This window comes from Budorcas taxicolor, chromosome 1, assembly GCF_023091745.1.
Source record: "Budorcas taxicolor isolate Tak-1 chromosome 1, Takin1.1, whole genome shotgun sequence".
Lineage (NCBI taxonomy): Eukaryota > Metazoa > Chordata > Mammalia > Artiodactyla > Bovidae > Budorcas > Budorcas taxicolor.
The window spans coordinates 146,754,899-146,776,135 of record NC_068910.1 but is presented as its reverse complement, the minus strand read 5'-3'; the positions used below and the strand labels follow the sequence as shown (position 1 = coordinate 146,776,135).

The following is a 21,237-nucleotide window of genomic DNA, read 5'->3' as shown; positions in this document are numbered from 1 at the left end:
TGGTCTTTCTCCAGCAGAGTTCCATGTGCTATACAGTAGGTACATGTCCACCCCAAACGTCCTAACTATCTCTTCCTCTCATTCTTCTCTCTGGTAACCATAAGTTCATTTTCTAAGTGGGTGAGTCCCTTTCTGTTGTGCAAGTTCATTTGTATAATTTCTTTTTAGACTTCACATACAAAGGATGTCATTATTTCTCCTTCTCTGTCTGACGTCACTCAGTATGACAATGTCTGTGTCCATCCATGTTGCTGCAAATGGCATTATTTCGTTCTTTTTTATGGCTGAGTAGTATTCCATTATATATATAAACCGCATCTTCTAAAGCCATTTATCTGCTGATGGGTACTTAAGTTGCTTCCATTTCTAGGCTATTGTAAACAGTGCTGCAGTGAACACTGGGGGGCATGTATCCTTTTGGATCATGAATTTCTCCAGATATATGCCCAGTAGGTTCATATGACAGTTCTGTTTTTAGTTTTAAGGAACCTTCATACTGTTCTCCATAGTAGCTGTACCTGTTTACTTTCTCACCAACAGTTTAGGAGATTTCCCTTCTCTCCACACCCTCTTCAGCATTTATTGTTTGCGGATTTTTTTGATGATAGCTATTCTGGCTGGAGTAAGGTGATATCTCACTGTAGTTTTGATTTGCATTTCTATAATAATTAGCAGTGTTCTTTTAATTAAATTTTAAATGTTTAGATCATTGTACATGCATGCTAAGTCACTTCACTTGTGTCCAACTCTGTGTGACCCTGTGCACTGTAGCTTGCAAGGCTCCTCTGTCCATGGGATTCTCTAAGCAAGAATACCAGAGTGGGTTGCCATGCCCCACTCCAGGGGATCTTCCAGACCCAGGGATCGAACCCTCATCTCTTATGTCTCCTGAATTGGCACGGGGGTTCTTTACCACTAGCACCACCTGGGAAGCTCTTGAATCATTGTAGATTCACATTTAGTTGCAAAAATTAATGTAAACAGATCCATTATACTCTTAACTCAGTTTTTCCGAGTGGGAACATTTTGCAAAACTATAGTACAAGTATTTAACCAGGATATTGACCCAGTGCAGTAAAGATACCAAAAAACAGCATCATCACCACATGCATCCCTCATTATGCCCTTCTGTAGCCATGACTACTCTCTCCCTGCCACCCCATTTCTTAACCCTTGGCAACCATTAATTGTTCTCCATTTCTATCATTTTGTCATTTCAAGAATGCTATGTAAATAGGATTTTTAGTATGTAACCTTTGGGAATTGACCTTTTAAAATTCAACTTAATTCCTTGGGGATTCATCTAGGTGGTTGTATCTGTCAGTAGTTTGTTGCTTTTTATTGCTGAGTGGTATTCCATAGTATGGATGGACATGCCACAGTATGATTAGCCATTCACTCGCTGAAGGACATCTACATTGTTTCCAGGTTGGGGCTGTTAAAAATAAAGCTGCTATAAACTTTCGTATATAAGTTTGTATAAGCTTTCTTCATTTCTCTGCAAGAAATGTTCAAGAGTGCAGTTGCTGGATTATACAATAGCTACATGTTTAATTTTTTTTTAAGAAACTACCAAATTGTTTTCCAGAGTGGTTGTACCATTTTATATTTTCAGCAACAATATATGAATGATCTGGTTTGTCCATGTCCTCACCAGTATTTGGTGAAGTCACTCTCAATTTTATTTTTGCTATTCTGATAGATGTGTAGTGATATCTCATTGTGGTTTAACTTCTGTCAAATTTTGTGCCTGTGTTTTGCCTATGTTCTAATGAGATTTCCATTTTACTGTTGAGTTTTGATAATTTTAGATTTTTAAAAAAATGTATTCTACATTCTAGTTTTTTGTCAAATAGATGATTCTTCCAGTCAGTAACTTTCCCTTTCACACTTTTTAGCAGGGCCTTTTGAAGATCAAAAGTTTTAGATTTTGATGAAGTCCAGTTTCTTTTTCTTTTATGCTTTGGCATCATGTCTAAGAACTCTTTGCTTAACCTAGGATCCTGAAGATTTTTTCCTGTGTGTGTTCTTTTAAGTTTTACAGTTCAGTTCAGTTCAGTCGCTCAGTCGTGTCCGACTCTTTGCGACCCCATGAATCGCAGCACGCCAGGCCTCCCTGTCCATCACCATCTCCCAGAGTTCACTCAGACTCATGTCCATTGAGTCGGTGATGCCATCCAACCATCGCATCCTCTGTCGTCCCCTTCTCCTCCTGCCCCCAGTCCCTCCCAGCATCAGAGTCTTTTCCAATGAGTCAGCTCTTAGCATGAGGTGGCCAAAGTACTGGAGTTTCAGCTTTAGCAGCAGTCTTTCCAATGAACACCCAGGACTGATCTCCTTTAGAATGGACTGGTTGGATCTCCTTGCAGTCCAAGGGACCCTCAAGAATCTTCTCCAATACCACAGTTCAAAAGCATCAATTCTTCGGCGCTCAGCCTTCTTCACAGTCCAACTCTCACATCCATACATGACCACAGGAAAAACCATAGCCTTGACTAGATGGACCTTTGTTGACAACGTAATGTCTCTGCTTTTGAATATGCTATCTAGGTTGGTCATAACTTTCCAAGTAGTAAGTGTCTTTTAATTTCATGACTGCAGTCACCATCTGTGGTGATTTTGGAGCCCTCCAAAATAAAGTCAGCCACTGTTTCCCCATCTATTTCCCATGAAGTGATGGGACCAGATGCCATGATCTTAGTTTTCCGAATGTTGAGCTTTAAGCCAACTTTTTCACTCTCCTCTTTCACTTTCATCAAGAGGCTCTTTAGTTCTTCTTTGCTTTCTGCCATAAGGGTGGTGTCATCTGCATATCTGAGGTTATTGATATTTCTCCCGGCAATCTTGATTCCAGCTTGTGCTTCCTCCAGCTCAGCAATTCTCATGATGTACTCTGCATATAAGTTAAATAAGCAGGGTGACAATATACAGCCTTGACGTACTCCTTTTCCTATTTGGAACCAGTCTGTTGTTCCATGTCCAGTTCTAACTGTTGCTTCCTGACCTGCATACAGGTTTCTCAAGAGGCAGGTCAGGTGGTCTGGTATCCCCATCTCTCTCAGAATTTTCCACAGTTGATTGTGATCCACACAGTCAAAGGCTTTGGCATAGTCAATAAAGCAGAAATAGATGTTTTTCTGGAACGCTCTTGCTTTTTCCATGATCCAGCGGATGTTGGCAATTTGATCTCTGGTTCCTCTGCCTTTTCTAAAATCAGCCTGAGCATCTGGAAGTTTACAGTTCATGTATTGCTGAAGCCTGGCTTGGAGAATTTTGAGCATTACTTTGCTAGTGTGTGAGATGAGTGCAATTGTGTGGTCATTTGATCATTCTTTGGCATTGCCTTTCTTTGAAATTGAAATGGAAACTGAACTTTTCTAGTCCTGTGGCCACTGCTGAGTTTTCCAAATTTGCTGGCCTATTGAGTGCAGCACTTTCATAGCATCATCTTTCAGGATTTGAAACAGCTCAACTGGAATTCCATCACCTCCACTAGCTTTGTTCGTAGTGATACTTTCTAAGGCCCGCTTGACTTCACATTCCAGGATGTCTGGCTCTAGATGAGTGATCACACCATCGTGATTGTCTGGGTTGTGAAGATCTTTTTTGTACAGTTCTTCTGTGTATTCTTGCCACCTCTTCTTAGTATCTTCTGCTTCTTTTAGGTCCATACCATTTCTGTCCTTTATCGAGCCCATCTTTGCATGAAATGTTCCCTTGGTATCTCTAATTTTCTTGAAGAGATCTCTAGTCTTTCCCATTCTGGTCTTTTCCTCTATTTCTTTGCATTGATCACTTAAGAAGGCTTTCTTATCTCTCGTTGCTATTCTTTGGAACTCTTCATTCGGATGCTTATATCTTTCCGTTTCTCCTTTGCTTTTTGCTTCTCTTCATTTCACAGCTATTTGTAAGGCCTCCCCAGACCGCCATTTTGCTCTTTTGGATTTCTTTTCCATGGGGATGGTCTTGATCCCTGTCTCAATGGATGTGAGTCTGAGTGAACTCCGGGAGTTGGTGATGGACAGGGAGGCCTGCGTGCTTCGATTCATGGGGTCACAAAGAGTCAGACACGACTGAGCGACTGAACTGGACTCAACCGGACATTCCTTAGGTAAATCCGCTTGGTTATAAGATATTATCCTTTCTAATGTGAATATCTGTGTTCATACAGAATGGTAATCACTTTCGTTTTCTTGTGATACCTGTGTGGTTTTGGTGTTGGAGTTATGCTGACTTCATAGAATTAGTTGTGAATTATTACCTCCTTTTCAAAAGTGTTATGGAAGAGTTGAATTTAATAATTATTATAACACTTAATATCATTTATTCTTAAATGTTTGATAAAATTTACCATTGAAAGTATCAAAGTCTTGAGTTTTCTTTGTAGGAAAGTTTTAAAGCACATTTTCTTAGAAGATTATGTAGTTCTGTTTCTATTTGAGTGAGCATTGATATTTTCTATCTTAAATTCAGTCATTTCATCTAAGTTTCATCATTCAGCATCAACTCATGACATTTTCATTACCCTTTTCATATGTGGAGAATCTATAGCGATGTCATCTCTGTTGTTACTTATTTTGTTAATTTCTGATTTAATTTCATTGTGGTCTGAGAACATACTTTGTATGACTTGAATCTTTTTAAATTTGAAACTTGCTTTATGGCCTAAAATACATCATTTATCTTAGTAAATGTCCTGTGTTTTTAAGAAAAATGTATGCTTTGCTGATGTTGGAGTTCTAAAAATGTCAATTTATAGATTTCTTTAAAGCTATCAATTCAGTGGGCTTCCCTGGTAGCTCAGCTGGTAAAGAATCAACCTGCAATGCAGGAGACCCTGGTTCAATTCCTGGGTCGGGTAGTTCCCCTGGATAAGATAGTTCCCTTGGATAAGGGATAGGTTACCCACTCCAGTATTCATGGGTTTCCCTGGTGGCTGAGTCAGTAAAGAGTCAGTTCAGTGTGTACCACTGTCATTATTGACTTTATAATCTTCAAATGTGGTTAGTATTCCTTCTTTGAAGAGTTTTAGAGAAAGTTTATTTTTTAGGTGGAAAGAACATTTATTTTCTGATGTATGATTCCTTTCTATTTTTTTTGTATTGGGAATCAGATAATGTTTTCTGTACTAATTCTACTTTTTGGAGTTTATTTAAGGTTTTTTTTTTGGTGTGTCTGTGGCCCAATGTATGATCACTTTTATTAGTGTTCCATCAGTGCTTGAAATATAGTGTTTTGTGTGTTTTCACAGAGAATAAATAGTTGATTATCAGTCAGATTTTTAAAAATTGTTAGATATCCTAAATCCTTGCCCTTTTTTCGTCCACCCAGTTTCTCGTGGACAGTGAGAAGTGAATTAAAGTGCCCTGTTACAGTGCTCTTTTCTCTCTTTTTCGTTCCATCTTCTAAGCCTTAGGAGCATTAGCACTGTCTAATATAGAATGTACCATGTTGTAATTTGGCATATAGAAATAGGAAATTGATATTCATGATGGTTTATTTACTCAATATCATTTTAGCCTCAATTTTACTTTAGCTGATAAACAACATTTAATCTGATCACAATCCTGTTTTTCTTTGCATGGAGTTTGAGGGTTGGCTTTTTTTTAAGATTTTAGATTTTTGGTTTTTTCAGATTTCAATCTGAAAATCTTAGGTGAATTAAAACAAATATTTTTTGTTTTTATTTTTTTAAAAGAAAACCTTTTACCACTTTACTGTACTTCTGATATGTAAGATTGTGTCTTTTATTCCAGTGATTACCTTTGTAATTATGGTATTGTATAGTTCCTGTCATCCTCTATTTTTTTTGGTGGGAGGGCATTGGTCCTTTCTGTTATTGAATTTAGCACAATTTTCTTTATTCTTCCTCCTTAGCATAATTTTCTTTCTTTTTTTTTTTTAAATAATTTTCTTTATTCTTCCTCCTGAACCCCTCCTCTGTACCAGATTTTAACCATTATCTTTTATAGTGTTAAAAATGTTTCTACTTCTAAGTTTGTGAGTTTTAAAGGATATCTTTTGACTACCAATATGCAGATGAGGCCACTTAATCTCCCTCCAACCTTTTTTTTTCTTTCTCCTCCCAATTTGCCTTCATAGAAGTCTTTTCCTTACTGTCAGGGTATCTGTTTGTTTTAGGCTTACTTTTTTAGTTAAATATAGTTCCTGCTGATCACCAGTGCTTTTGCTATAGTTTCCCCAGTCATTTCTTGGCTGCTGAATCAGTTCCTTCAAGAAAGGCTAATTGCCTGGTGGTCCATTGGTTAGGACTCTGCACTCTCACTGTCGAGGGGGCCCAGGCTCAATTCCTGTTAGAGAAACAGATTCTACAAGTCACACCATGAGGCCAAAAAAACCAAGGGCTAATGAATCACCTCCAGTTTCATCAGTAAAGTCTTTAACTACCCTGAAGCTGTAAAGCTCACAGTAGTGGCTGTATGATTTCCAAAATTCTTATTTTCAATTGAAATCTTGAATTTTAATCATTAGCAACATGTTCCTTTTTTTCCCTTAAAGTGACAGCTTTACTGTGTTCCATTTCTGAAAGTTTTTGTCATACACTAAAGTCTGAACATATATCATTTTCTGTCAATCATCGTACTCCGTGATAGAAGTGATTGGTTCAGCTCACAACTTGAACAGCTGCACGAGTGCTTTTGTTGAGACAGCTATAGTGCTTTGCTGTGCCACAGAAGTGCTTTAGTCCTGCTTTTTGTTTCATCACACATTTTTTTTTAATGTAACTTGAAGGTTGAGATTTAATAAAATTAATAAAAAGCACTGCTTCATCAAAGACAGTCTTTTTTTTTTGTTTTCTTTGACTGCGCTGAGTCGTTGTTGCTCACGGCCTTTCTCTAGTTGTGGTGAGGTGGGGCTACTCTGTAGTTGCCGTGTGTGGGCTTCTCATTGTGGTGGTTCCTCCTGTTACAGCGGTGGGCTAAGCTGTCCTGCAGTATGTGGGATCTTTCCTGACCAGGGATCAAACCCATGTCCAGCTGCATTGGTAGGCGAATTCTTAACCGCTGAACCACCGAGGAATCCCCCTAAGGGCAGTCTTGAGAGAAAATGGCATTTTTTCCCTCTCCTCTGAGAGTATGACTGGGAAGAATATGATGACTGCTAGTATAGATTGGTTCCACTGCTTGGACTCCGGCTAAGAAGACAGCAGTTTAACTGACCCTTGTGGTATTATATTTGCAAATGTGAACATGCTGAATAATAAAAGTGAAATCTTCGTATTATTATTAAGATTATAATATCATGAAAATGTTTGACTTCACAAAACTCTTGAGTCTTGAAGACCTCCTGTGGTCCTCTTATGAGTCACACTTTGAGAGCCAACTGATATCTTAATTATGCTAAATGATTAGAAAAAGGCAAAGAAATATAATCATTTTAAATAATATTTTATTTTCTCTTAGTGGTAAAATTACAGAGGGCATTTTATCTTTTAAAATGTCTGTATGTATTTTTCAAATGTTCTTTGAATTCATATTTCATGAAGAAGAATATCATGCTTCACATTCTTGGCTATAAAATGATAGGCTTCTAAACAGAAGGGACAAATGTTTAATAAAAGACACATCTTTTTTTTCCAGATATGGAGGCTATTTGGTCAAGATTTGGCCAAAAGTAAAATAATATGGAAGAGGTTAAAAAAAAGGGAATCCTCAAGAGAACAATGATTTTTGAGTTGTTGAGTCTTCAAATTGTTGGTTTCTAGCTTTTATATTGAAAAGCATTTTGCCTTTCCTTAATGATCTTGAAAATGTTTTTCTGTTATCTTCTGTCATTGAATACTACTGTGGGGAAATCTGAGGCTGGCCAGGTGGTTTTTTGTCCTCTCTCAAAATTCATCTTATTTTACTGGCTACTTAGTTTGGGTAACCCAGTAATTTTACTGAGTCTCAGAATAATCATCCTAGGCCATTTTTTTTCCTGCACTGTTAATATGTAGATTGTGTGAAGTCGCTCAGTCGTGTCCGACTCTTTGCGACCCCATGGACTGTAGCCTACCAGGCTCCTCCCTCCATGGGATTCTCTAGGCAAGAGTACTGGAGTGGGGTTCCGTTTCCTTCAGGGGATCATCCCGACCCAGGGATTGAACCCGGGTCTCCAGCATTCCAGGCAGATGCTTTAACCTCTGAGCTACCAGGGAAGCCCAATATGTAGATTGATGGCTGTTTTAAAAAAAAAAAAAAAATCTCAGGAAGGTTTTCTTGGATTGTATCTTGAACTATTTGTTCTATTCCGTTGTTTTAGTTTTCTTATTCAGGGGTTTCAGTTACGCATATATTGATGTTTTCTCTTCGTCTTCCTCCCCCTCTCCTCCTCCTTCCCTTCTCACCTTACTCCCCCCAATTCTCTGCAAGCTGGTTCTCACTCATTACTGTGCTTACCATCTAATCACGAAGATAAAACACCTTTTTACTACTGATACTGATGATATCCTAATCTATAAATAAAATAAAATGTTCATCTTTTTTCATCCCCAGTGCTGTATTAAACAGTGATGATCACTCTTTCCTTTTTAAAATTCTGTATCCTGTAGATATCTATGATTGTATGCTCTTCTTTTTTTGTTCTTTTTCTTTTCTTCTAACTTTTAAACCTTTGTGACTGTTCCTGAGTTGGATTTTGTTTCCATTCTCTGACCATGTCATAAATATTGGTCGTCCTCAAGATGTAGTTCACTGTTCACTGATTTTTTTCCCCCTGTTATTGCTGGACAGTTTTATTCATGTATAATATTTCCTCTCGTAACTTAGAAGTGTGTAATTGTTACCCACGTGTTTTAGATTACTATATCCAATTGCTTACCGTTCAACATCTAAGTAAAGATGTTCCTCAAAGCTATTATGATAGCCCAGGCTACATTTAGCTTCTTCTTCTGACACTCCCTCTTTTATTCCTTGTCTCATTTCATGACATAGTCATCTAACCATCACTCAAACTAGAAACTTAGCAGTTTCATAGACTCCTTATGCCTTCCTACCCACAACCAGTCTGTCACCAGCCTCTCTGGTTTTTCTTTATAGTTACTGATTCTATCTGCCATTTTTTATGCCTCCTCTCATTACCCCTCCTGTTAATCTCCTGTTTAATCTCCTGTTTCCATCTTGGACTATAATGGCCATCTATCTTCAGTCTTGGTTTTTGAGATCCTCCCTTTATAGAATCAGCAGAATGATTTGTCTGCATGTATTAATCTGGTGGTTTCACTCTCCGTTATCCCTGTAGTTTATCCTTAGTACTTAATACTAGGCTAGGCACTTAATTCCTTATTTAGGCCTTTAATAATTCTGAATATACTTTAATAATTCTACCTAGTAATTATAATATTTGAAGTTTTATGGGTCTCCCCCTGTTGTTTGTATTTTCTGCTGCCATTTACTTATGGCACATTATTTCATGAAGTGCTTTTATTTATTTTTTAAATTTAAATTTATTTGTTTTAATTGGGGGCTAATTACTTTACAGTATTGTATTGGTTTTGCCATACATCAACATGAATCCGCCACGGGTGTACACATGTTCCCCATCCTGAACCCCCCTCCCATCTCCCTCCCCATACCATCCCTCTGGGTCATCCCAGTGCACCAGCCCCAAGCATCCTGTATTCTGCATTGAACCTGGACTGGTGATTCGTTTCTTATATGATATTATACATGTTTCAATGCCATTCTCCCAAATCATCCCACCCTCTCCCTCTCCCACAGAGTCCAAAAGACTGTTCTATACATCTGTGTCTCTTTTGCTGTCCCGTATACAGGGTTATTGTTACCATCTTTCTAAATTCCATATATATGTGTTAGTATCCTGTATTGGTGTTTTTCTTTCTGGCTTACTTCATTCTGTATAATTGGCTCCAGTTTCATCCACCTCATTAGAACCGATTCAAATGTAGGTGCTTTTAAAATTTTTTATTTTGAGCACATCTTTAGTGGGACTTTTTCAGGTCTTATTTTGCCTGTGTCAAATACTGTTTCTGGAATTTTCTTCTTTGAAGTGCACAAGGAGTATCCTTTTTTCAGGATCATCTTTTATGTTTATTTCTTGGGTAATAGAGATGTTCATTACTAGGGAAATAATGTAAATTCAAGTCCCAAGTCCACCTGTAGGCAGGATCTTGATTATAAATTTTCAGAGAGTACAAATTTATCCCTACTGAGTCCAGGCATCCAGGCAGAGACAGACAGCTTTTCTTGTGATCTCTCTATGCTTTCTATTCCCTGTCACCCCCATCCCCGCAATTTTCTTTCACTAAGGAGGCATCTTTTAAGAATCCTGGTTTTAGGAGGGTCTTTGTTTCACTTCTTTATGTTGCAAGAATCAAGGCCTCAGCTTGTTTCTGACATTAAAACCCAAGCTCTTATATGAATAACAAATTTATAAGGCAGTCTGAGTGACAGCTCAGGCATTATTGTTTTGGTTTGCAGTTCCCTTTTCAATTTTAAACCCTGGGTATTGCCCCTATTTGGGGGCAGGGGGAGCTCAACTATGTATTTTAAAGAGTGTTTATTAAATTTCCCCAATGTTTCTAAGAAGTTTTTTTTGTTTTGTTTTCTCCTGGAGATTATTCATCTCACTCTGTATTCTCACGCAGGGTTTAGACTTAATACAGCTCTAACATGTTTCAAATCTATGGTTTTAGTTTCTGTTTTTGAAGAACCTAAGTAAGGTTCTAATGTAGTCAGGAGGAATATTGATAACTAAAGGAAGCAGGATGGTGGTGCAAGAATAGCCTTTCAGAATCGTAGGTCCTTCTTCCGCTTACTTCTCAACAGATAATAAGGATTCCTTAGCTTTTGTTCTTTTTGTCAAAGGGTTGTTAAGCATGTGGTATTCTCTTCACATAGTGTCTCCTCTCTTCTGTAGGATCTTCTTCTGCACATAACCTAAGCCTTCCAGGATGTTTAAAGGAAACCATTGCTCCTCAGCTAACAGAAAATGAAAGAGCACTGCTGAAATGTTAATGCTTGAGTACTTGACAAGTTCTAGTCATAATTAGCTACTGCTCCTTCCTCAAACGGTTTCTCTTTAAAAAGGCCAAAATTATGGGTTGCCATTTGCTTGATGTGAGTCTATACATGATGAATTTTAAAAAATCAGAATATTTTGAAACTGAGAAATTAAATCAACCTTAAAATAGCTGGTTTGGAGGATTGTGGCAAAATATGGACAACTTTAATCACCTGAGCCACCAGTGGGACCAACTAACTGTATTATATTATTAATTTGATCTATTTCTTTCCTTGTAGATTTTCTTTACGAAAGTGTGAGATAATTACATATTTTCAATGTTGTTATAATGTTGTATGCTGTTTATTAACGTACAATATCTACATAATATTTTATTTAAATAGCAAATTAACTGTTTTCCCATGTTGTATATTTAATTTCAATGTCTCCTCCCCTCTGCCTCCTTCTCCCCTTTCTTTTAGTATAGAGCTGTAGAGAATACCTTAATACATTTTTTTTTCTTCTTAAATGTATTTAGGGTATATTTCCAGACAGAACTACTGGGTAAAAGTGTTTTCACATATTTAAGGCTTTTGACACAGAACGCCAAATTGCTTCCCAAAAGTATAGTGCCAAGTTATATTCTCCCAACAGTTTACCAGTATCTGAAACAGACTACTTTTATTCTGTGTTGTGTCTATCCAGGGGGCCATTGGACAGAGATGTGGTTCTGATGCTTTCTTTATTGTTTCTCTACAGGATATGGTACCGGTCATAGTTGATTACTGCCTTTTGCTACAGCGGAAGTGAGTATACATTGCCTGTCAGATTCAATTATTTTGAATCCTACTTGCCTCTTGCTTATATTATAATATACTGCTATGAATTTGACTGAATGGTTTTTTAAAACAATGAATTTACAGAAATTTGATTCTTTAAAAATTTTCAGTCCATTTACCTAATAAAACTAACTTGTCCAATATAGATGCTGTTGGGTATATCATCTGTAAATTTATGTGGCAGAATAGTGGAGATGAAGAACATAGCAAAAGAACAGTACTACTTAAAGATCTTAAAAGTGTATGATTCATGCACTATATATATATATATCTATATATAAGAGAGCATATATATATATATATATATATATATATGCTTTTTTATGAATCATCACTAAAACACAGTATTTCATACCATTCAAAAAAAGGCAGGCTTTACTGTGTTTCCACAGTGTTGGTTTTTGGAGCCTCTTTGTTTAAAAGAAATCAGTGTAAATAAACTCTTGATTAGATTCTGTTTATTTAAATAATAACTGTGTAAATTAACCAGCCTGTGCTATTTCATAATTCTTCAGATTTATAATAATAGTTAGCATCCTATATTCCAGATTTTGTTCTAAGTACTTTCCATTAATTTGTCTATCTTTTATAACAAGTTATTTAACTTTTATAATAGTGACGTAGGTATCAATTTAACTTTTATAATAATGAGGTAGGTATCATTATCTTCATTTTACACATGAGGTTCCAGAAGCAGTGTGTGATTAAGTAACTTGCAAAGCTTACTCATGCCTCTTTTGAGGAGCAAAGGTAGGGTTCTCATGCAGGCGGTCTGGCTCCTGGGCTTTGCTCTTAACGTCAGCTTGCGCTGCCTCTTCGGTAGTGGAGGACACCTCTGAGGATCCAGGGCAGACACTCCCCAAACCCTGTGCAGTGCTGTCTTGACTCATGGATTGATGTCTGTTCAGGCTGCCTAAATCATACACAGTTGGATCATGCTAGAAAGGATCAGTGAAGGTTATCAAGAAGACATTTATTTGCTGTGTCAGACCTTCAGTTAAGTCACAAAGGGCTCTAGCTTCTGTTTACTTAGGGCTCATTCATTCCAGTGTTTTAGCTATAACATTAAATGTAATTATCCAGTGAGGTATATTGTATTCACGGTTGGGGTATTGTTGAGAACGTTGTTTTACATTATACATTATATTGTATTTACATTTGCATTATATTGTCTTCTTTATAAAGACCCATGGAAGATATTTCTCTTATATCTAGTGGGGTGTTGTTTGGTTCTGTTTATATCTTCAGTGTACACTGGCCAGTGTTAGGATTGATGCTCTTGCTGCCTTCAGACAGTCTCTGAATTTGTCATTATCGCATCATCAAAGCTGAGTTCTTCACATTTTTTAATCGTTAAATTGATAGTTCAGAAAGTGAATTTACTAATTTTCTCTGTCAATTTGAAGTTATGAATGATAAACTCCAAATAGAATCTTTAATACGAGTATTAAAAGTTATGTAGAAGACCTTTTTGATGGCCCTCTGTTATTCAGAATGGATTTTTTCTGCTACACTCTCTGTAGGGAGCTAAGTTTGAAGTAATAAACTTCTGTTTTGAAATTAGCCCTTCCAGGAAACAAAGTCCGCACCCTGAAGAGTAATGCCTAAGTACAGAGAGAAACACAAGAGCCAAAAACTTTTTTTGTATGTACTTTTCTTTCTCCCTCTTTCTCTGATGCTCTAATAAATATTCTCCCAGGATGATGAGAAGATGTCTTAGAATTTTGTTTTATTTTTATTTGCAGTTAGAGATGCAGATAGGAGTTGCTGAGTTATATTTTTCTTGCTTCTTTATTATAGCCTCTTACTGGTTAAAAAAGAAACATAGTTTTGCCATTAATCTTACCAGCCCTGCATGCTGCAGTTTGTCACAGGAGTGCCTTATTTGTCAACTTTTATGCTTTGGTTACTGAATTTTTAGCTCTTTAATTCTCCTCCCCCAGACTTCTTGTGCTGAGCTGAAATATATAATTATCTTTCCTAGCTTGTTGTTTTTAACAACCCATTACAGAGTGCAAGGGCTAGCAAATATGACATTTTCCTTAAATTCATTAGAGTTACTTTGTTACTCTTATTTTACCTTTCTTATAGTAAAGCTTCATTAATCTCAGTTTCTTTTACTTGGCTAGTAGTTGGTAATCACAAAAATGTAATGGACTATTGATTTAAAATGAAACTAACATGGAAAATACTCCAATAAATGCAAAGGGGAAAGTGATGCAAAAATTACATTTGTGGCTATGAGAAAAAAATTAATGGATACAGACCCCCCCAATATTACAAATACTGTTTATTGAAAAGCAGCATGAAGCAAACCTAGAGCCTATTATACAAAGTGAAGTAAGTGAGAAATACAAATACCATATATTAATGCATATATATGGAATCTAGAAAGATGGTACTGATGAACATACCTACAGGGCAGCAGTGGAGATGCAGACATAGAGAACAGACTTTGGATGCAGTAGGGAAGAGAGAAGGTGGGATGATTTGAGAGTGTAGCACTGAAGCATGCTTACCATATGTGAAGTATATGGCCAGTGAGAATTTGCTGTATGATACAGGGAACCCAAAGCTGGTGCTCTGTGACAACCCAGAGGGATGGGATGGGGAGGGAGGTTTAAGAGGGAGGGGACACATGTATACCTATTGTTGATTCATGTTGATATATGGCAGAAACCATCACAATATTGTAAAGTAATTATTTTCCATTAAAAATAAAATAAAAGCCTATTGGGACTTCCCTGATGGTCCAGTGGCTAAGACTCTGCACTCTCAGTGCAGGGGGCCCAGGTTTGATCCCTGGTTGAGGAGCTAAATCTCACATGCTGCAACTAAGACCTAGCACAGCAAAATAAATAATGAAAATAAATCAATAAAATAAAAGACTGTTAAAAAAAAGAAAGCAATGTGGGGTTCTGTGCAGTTGTAGCCAGTCCATTTATCATTTGTCCCTTTCCAGGACTTCAGGTGAGGCAAGTCCCCATCCCATTACTTTCAGAATCTACTCTGTCCTTTTTGTGGAACTTGTCATAAAAGACCACATCTGTGGATGAACCATCTACCACTTTTCACAGCTGATGTGAGGCACATATGTAAAATTACACATTTAGCAAATAAGTAATCAATCAATCCTAACAGATAAATAGAATTAGCACAGTTATTTAAAAAAAGAGAGAATTAAAGAATCAGTGAATTATATACGTCAGTACATTGTATGCATAGAAACACAGATTGCCAGTCATCAGAGAACTGAAAACAGTGATATTGTTTAATTTATAATTAAATTATATGGGGAAAAAAACTAAAGACAATTGTCCATTGACACTGTTGAAATTATACATTGCTGATGGCTATGTGGATTGGTGCTGTGATGCTTTTTGGAGATAATTTAGTTTTTTAAAAATTTATTTATTTTTTAATTGGTGAAACATTGCTTTACAATTTTGTTGGTTTCTGCTATACAACAACACGAATCAGCCTTAATTATATATATGTAAAATATCCCCCTCCTCCCTTCCCTCCCCTGTGTCACCTACAGAGTGGCAGGCTGGGCTCCCTGTATTATTTAGCAACTTCTCTTTATCTGTTTTACACATGATAGTCTATGTATGTCAGTGCTATTTCCTCAATTTGCCCCACTCTCACCTTCCCCCACCTTCCCGTGTCAACAGGTCTGTTCTCTACTAGGTTCATCAGTGTATTATTTTTCTAGATTCCATATATGTGTGTGTGTGTGTTAATATACAATACTTGTTTTTCTCTTTCTGACTCACTTCACTCTATATAAGAAACTCTAGGTTCATCCACCTCTCTACAACTGACTCAAATTCATTCCTTTGTATGGCTGAGTAATACTCCATTGTTTAACTGTACCACAACTTCATTATCCATTCATCTGTTGATGGACATCTAGGTTGCTTCCGTGTCCTGGCTATTGAAGATGTTGCCGCAGTGATCATTGGGGTTTATGTGTCTTTTTGAATTGTGGTTTTCTTAGGGTATATGCCCAGTAGTGGCACTGCTGGGTCATATGGTAGATTTATTCTTAGTTTCTAAAGGAATCTTCATACTGTTCTCCTTAATGACTGTATCCGTTTACATTCCCAAAAGCAGTGCAGGAGGGTTCCCTTTTCGCCATATCCTCTCCAGCATTTATTTGTAAATTTTTTGATGATGCCCATTCTGACTAGTGTGAGATGATACCTCATTGTAGTTTTGGTTTCCGTTTCTCTAATAATAAGCAGTATTGAGCATCTTTTCATGTGTTTATTGGCCATCTTTATGTCTTCTTTGGAGAAATGCTGTTTATTGGTCTTCTGCCCTTAATTTGATGGGGTTGTTTGTTTTTCTGATACTGAGCTATATGAGCTACTTATATATTTTGGAGATTAACTCTTTATCAGTTGCTTCGTTTGCAATTATTTTTTCCCTTTCTGAGGGTTGTCTTTACACCTTGTTTATAGTTTCCTTTGCTGTGAAAAAGCTTTTAGGTTTTTTTAGGTCCCATTTGTCTGTTTTGGTTTTTATTTTCATTAATTTAGTAGGTGGGTTGGAGAGAATCTTGCTGTGATTTAGGTCAAAGTGTGTACAGCCTATGTTTTCCTCTAAGAGCTTTATAGTTTCTGGCCTTACATTTAAGTTTTTAATCCATTTTGAGTTTATTTTTGTGTATGGTGTTAGAAGTGTTCAAATTTCATTCTTTTACACTTTGGTGTCCAGTTTTCCTAGCACCATTTAAATGCCACACTTTTTTTTTGGTATCTTTTGACTTTAAATAAATTTCTAAAAGTAGAATGACTAAGGAATTATTAATAAGTACCCCAAGTGGAAAGACTACATGAGGAGATGTTCATTGTGGCGTTACTCATAATAGTGAAATAGTAGAAATAAGTGTTATCCTACAGGAATAGCTAAATAAATTCTGATGTTTCGGCATATTGACACAGACAAAATGATAATTTAAAAAGTGACTAGAAACTTAGAATAATGCTTATCATATAATTGCATGAAAACAAAATTAAGACTATAACTCTAAAATTATTCCTGGGGATTTCCCTGGTGGGTCAGTGGTTAAGATGTCACATTCCAGTGCAGGGGATGCACGTTCACTTCCTGATCAGGGAGGTGAGATCGCACATACCTCTTGGCCAAAAATCCAATAATAAATAAATAAAAATAAAAAACAGAAGCAATATTGTAATAAATTCAATAAAGACTTTAAAAATGGTCCACATAAAAAATCTTAAAAAAAAAGTAAACTTATTTTTTGCAGAAATGCAAAATAAATAAAACAGTTGAGTGTGGCAGCATTTGATTAATTACATTTTTTTGTTTGTTTCTGCAATAAGAGTTTTCAGCCATGTTTTTAAAATATTGAACATTTTCTTTTTCCTTTCCCTCAATTATCACTACCTAAACCCTTTGGGAAGCAAGGGGCAAGAACTAGATAAAGAAGCAAATTGGCCATGCAGATCAGATGGGAAGATTTAGATACCAGGAAAGAGGAAAGGATAAATTGTGAATAGTTCGCTTAATTTTTTTCTATGTCATCATAGTCTCTGTACTACCTGCTCTCGTATTGGTATTGTCTTTAAGAAGCAGTGTGTCGTAAGGGATTCAGCACAGAGTTTAGGCCCGAAGACTGATTCAAATTCTGACTTCATCCCCTTGTTAGCTAACTGACTTCCAGCAAATTATTTAACTTACTCAGCACTTTTTATGTGTAAAAAGTATTGGGCAAATTAATTAGGATAGTATATATAATAGATTTTCCTAAACATAAAGCTCTATGCAAATATTGTTGCTATTTTTAATAAACTTGGATGTTGAAATAGGAGAAAGATGAGATATACTTAGTAGACTGAATTTAATGGATGGTTGGAATGTTCCTAAAAGTATTTTTCCCCATTCTGTTACAGGGATCTTTTATTTAGCCAGGTGTATGACAAATTAAGTGAGAATTCAGTGGCCAAAGGAGTGTTTCTGGAGTGCCTTGAACCATATATTTTAAGTGATAAATTGGTGGGGATCACACCCCAGGTAATGAAAGACTTGATTGTTCATTTCCAAGATAAAAAGTTAATGGAAAATGTGGAAGCCCTCATTGTACATATGGATATCACCAGCCTAGATATTCAACAGGTGAGTTTATAGGCAGTCTACTAAATAATGGAATAGACATCATTCCTTTATTGATTATATTTATCTGATTTTATTAGGCCTCACTCTATCAACCCCAATTATTTTTGAGGACTTTTTGGTAATACAAGTGTATGAGACCTCTTATTTATCAGTATATTTCTTTGAAGTGTTCTTTATTGAGAGCTAGATATGAAAATCCTGCAAGCCTTTGGTTTCTTTGACAGCCCCCAGACCTCTTAGTTTATATTTGGTAGTTGCTCAATAAATAATTATTGGCTGATCCTCCTTCATCAATTTGTTCACTACTACAGTTTTCATCCTGCAAATGAATTTCAACTATAAGTACTTTCACATGAATAATAGAATATTTTTACTCTAGAGAGTATGAAGCCATTTTTTTGAAAAGTTGGTTTATATGTCCAGAGTTGATAACTTTCATACTTTGTTTTGAAATACAGAGCATAGTATAAGAAGCAAATTTTCAGACATTTTAGCTTGATTAGCCAACCTGCTTTTAGTATATCTGAGCTCTCCAAAACAAGTTTTAAGTCCTTAATTAAGGAGCAAGTATGTATCTGACCTAAGACACTTTACTAACTCTTCATTTAACTCTTCAGTTTCGCGTTAGTCCAATTATGAGCAAAGGCACAAAGATACCAAGAGGCTGAGCCCTATGATCTAAAATATGAGTGACTTACAAAGTTAGAGGGACCAATAGGTTTTTTTTTTTTTTAATGTGCAAAATCACATGGAAATGAAGGGTTTGAAAAATGATTGTTGTTTTCTTCCTGGAAGATCTGTATGAATGCCTGTGAGTTTGCAAAAACCAGTTCCTCTTCTATATATGCCTTTCTGTCACGTGGGCAAGTTGGCATAATCGTCACACCTGACATTAGGTCCATTGATTTGAGAGCATGTTATCTTTCTAGCTTTATTTACCTGTCACTGATACAAGAGAAATTTCTAATTTCTTCTCCTTCCAACATTTTTAGCTTTTCTCTGAAACTGGGTTAATATATCTACTCTTTTTCATGTTAAAAAAGCAGTTTAAGCAATCTCCCCCTCAGATTCCTTTCTCTCTGTATCAAACCTTCCCCTTCTTGCTCTTGCCTTACCACCATATCTCATTTCCCCCTTGCAGCCAGATTCCTTCCTTCCCCCACTCTTTCTCTCCTTTCTTTCCCACACTTTGAAAGTATTTTCTAGATTGCTTCTTCCATTTCATTCACATCCTAATAATTCTTCAACTTTGCTTTCACTAGTCTGTAATGACCTCCATGTCCACTATATCAAATGGTATTTCCCAAATTCCTTCAATAGCATTTATTCATTAATTCAAGAAGAATTTATTGAATGACAGGCTCTGAGTATGCTTTCATGAAACTAGTGGACAAGGCTCATAAGGCTTACATTAGCAAAAAAAAAAAAAAAAAAGTTTGACAGTAAAAGACAAGTAAACAAACCAAAAATATCCAAAACAAGTCTTCTGTTAAAAGCCAAACAGGCAATAGGTAAAGAGAGAATGAGAGACTGTCTTAGATTATTATAGAAAACTTTCTTGAGAAAGTAGCATTGAGTCTGATTGATTCTGGAATCTGAATGGCAAGAGGAATCAGTAATGCAAAGATCTTGGAGGAGAAGATTGTTATGAGTAAAAGCAACAGCTGATGCAAAAAAGCAAAAGAAAAAAAGATATGCCTTCGGTATTAACATGCTTAGTCACTCAGTCATGTCTGACTCTATGACCCTATGCACTGTAGTCCACCAGGCTCCTCTGTCCATAGGATTCTCCAGGCAAGAATACTGAAGTGAGTTGCCATGCCCTCCTTCAGGGGATCTTTCTGACCTAGGAATTGAACCCAAGTCTCCTGTGTCTCCTGCACTGTGGTCAGATTCTTTATCATTGAGCCACAGGGGAAGCCCTTTGGTGTTAAAGTTACAAATGAAAGAAAAACTTGATTGAAAAAGAGAGGTAGCCCTTTCAGGGCAGGGTACAGATTTCTCTATTTTATTCTGAATGTTAAGTGAACTCATCAAATGATTTTAAATGAGATTACACTGATTTGCTTATGGGTAGCAGAATGGAAAATCCCATGGACAGAGGAGCCTGGTAGGCTGCAGTCTATGGGGTCGCTAAGAGTCGGACGACTGAGCGACTTCAGTTTCACTTTTCACTTTCATGCACTGGAGAAGGAAATGGCAACCCACTCCAGTGTTCTTGCCTGGAGAATCCCAGGGACGGGGGAGCCTGGTGGGCTGCCGTCTCTGGGGTCGCACAGAGTCGGACACGACTGAGTGACTTAGCAGCAGCAGCAGAATGAGAGATGGGTACCAAGTAGAGAAGAAGCAAGGAAATTGGTTAAGAGCTAGTCAAAAGGAGGTATACTGGCCAGAGATGGTGGTGGTGAGGTGAAGAGAGATGGTGTGACTTTGGGTATGTTTTAGGGGTAGAACTCATTTTCTGATGAATCAGACCTGAAGGTGTGGAAGGAGAGAATTTAAGACTCTTGCCTAATATTTTGGCTTGAGAAGCAATGTGGATAGTAATTCCCTTAAGAAGATTGGAAGACTGGGATAGGTCTGAGTGTAGGAGACAAAATCAGGAGGTATATTTTACAGTTTTATTTTGAGATACTACTTGACATAGACATTTAGGTGAAAATATCAAGTCAGTGGTTGAATACGTGGGTCAGAGAGGAGGTTCAGTTCAGTTCAGTCACTCAGTCATGTCCGACTCTTTGTGACCCCATGAATCGCAGCACGCCAGGCCTCCCTGCCCATCACCAACTCCCAGGGTTCACTCAGACTCAAGTCCTTTGAGTCAGTGATGCCTTCCAGTCACCTCATTCTCTGTCGTCCCCTTCTCCTCCTGCTCCCAATCCCTGCCAGCATCATTCTTTTCCAGTGAGTCAACTCTTCTCATGAGGTGGCCAAAGTACTAGAGTTTCAGCTTTAGCATTATTCCTTAAAAAGAAATCCCAGGGCTGATCTCCTTTAGAATGGACTGGTTGGATCTCCTTGCAGTCCAAGGGACTCTCATGAGTCTTCTCCAACACCACAGTTCAAAAGCATCAATTTTTCAGTGCTCAGCCTTCTTCACAGTCCAACTCTCACATCCATACATGACTACTGGAAAAACCATAGCCTTGACTAGACAGACTTTTGTTGGCAAAGTAATGTCTCTGCTTTTGAATATGCTATCTAGGTTGGTCATAACTTGTCTTCCAGAAGTCATAACTTCTCAGAAGAAATAGAGTAGCCATCATGGTCAACAAAAGAGTCCAAAATG

The 21,237-nt window shown here is 37.1% G+C and overlaps 1 protein-coding gene across 4 annotated transcripts in view; it reads left to right on the top strand.

The window, feature by feature from the left end:
- Positions 1 to 21,237, top strand: part of VPS8 (VPS8 subunit of CORVET complex) — a 302,450-nt gene that overhangs the window by 76,520 nt on the left and 204,693 nt on the right. For all 4 annotated transcript variants that reach the window (XM_052647321.1, XM_052647322.1, XM_052647320.1 and 1 more), the window contains 2 exons: positions 11,725 to 11,771; positions 17,726 to 17,948. In XM_052647321.1, coding sequence (XP_052503281.1) covers positions 11,725 to 11,771; positions 17,726 to 17,948 — 270 coding nt within the window. The remainder of the gene's footprint in view (positions 1 to 11,724; positions 11,772 to 17,725; positions 17,949 to 21,237) is intronic.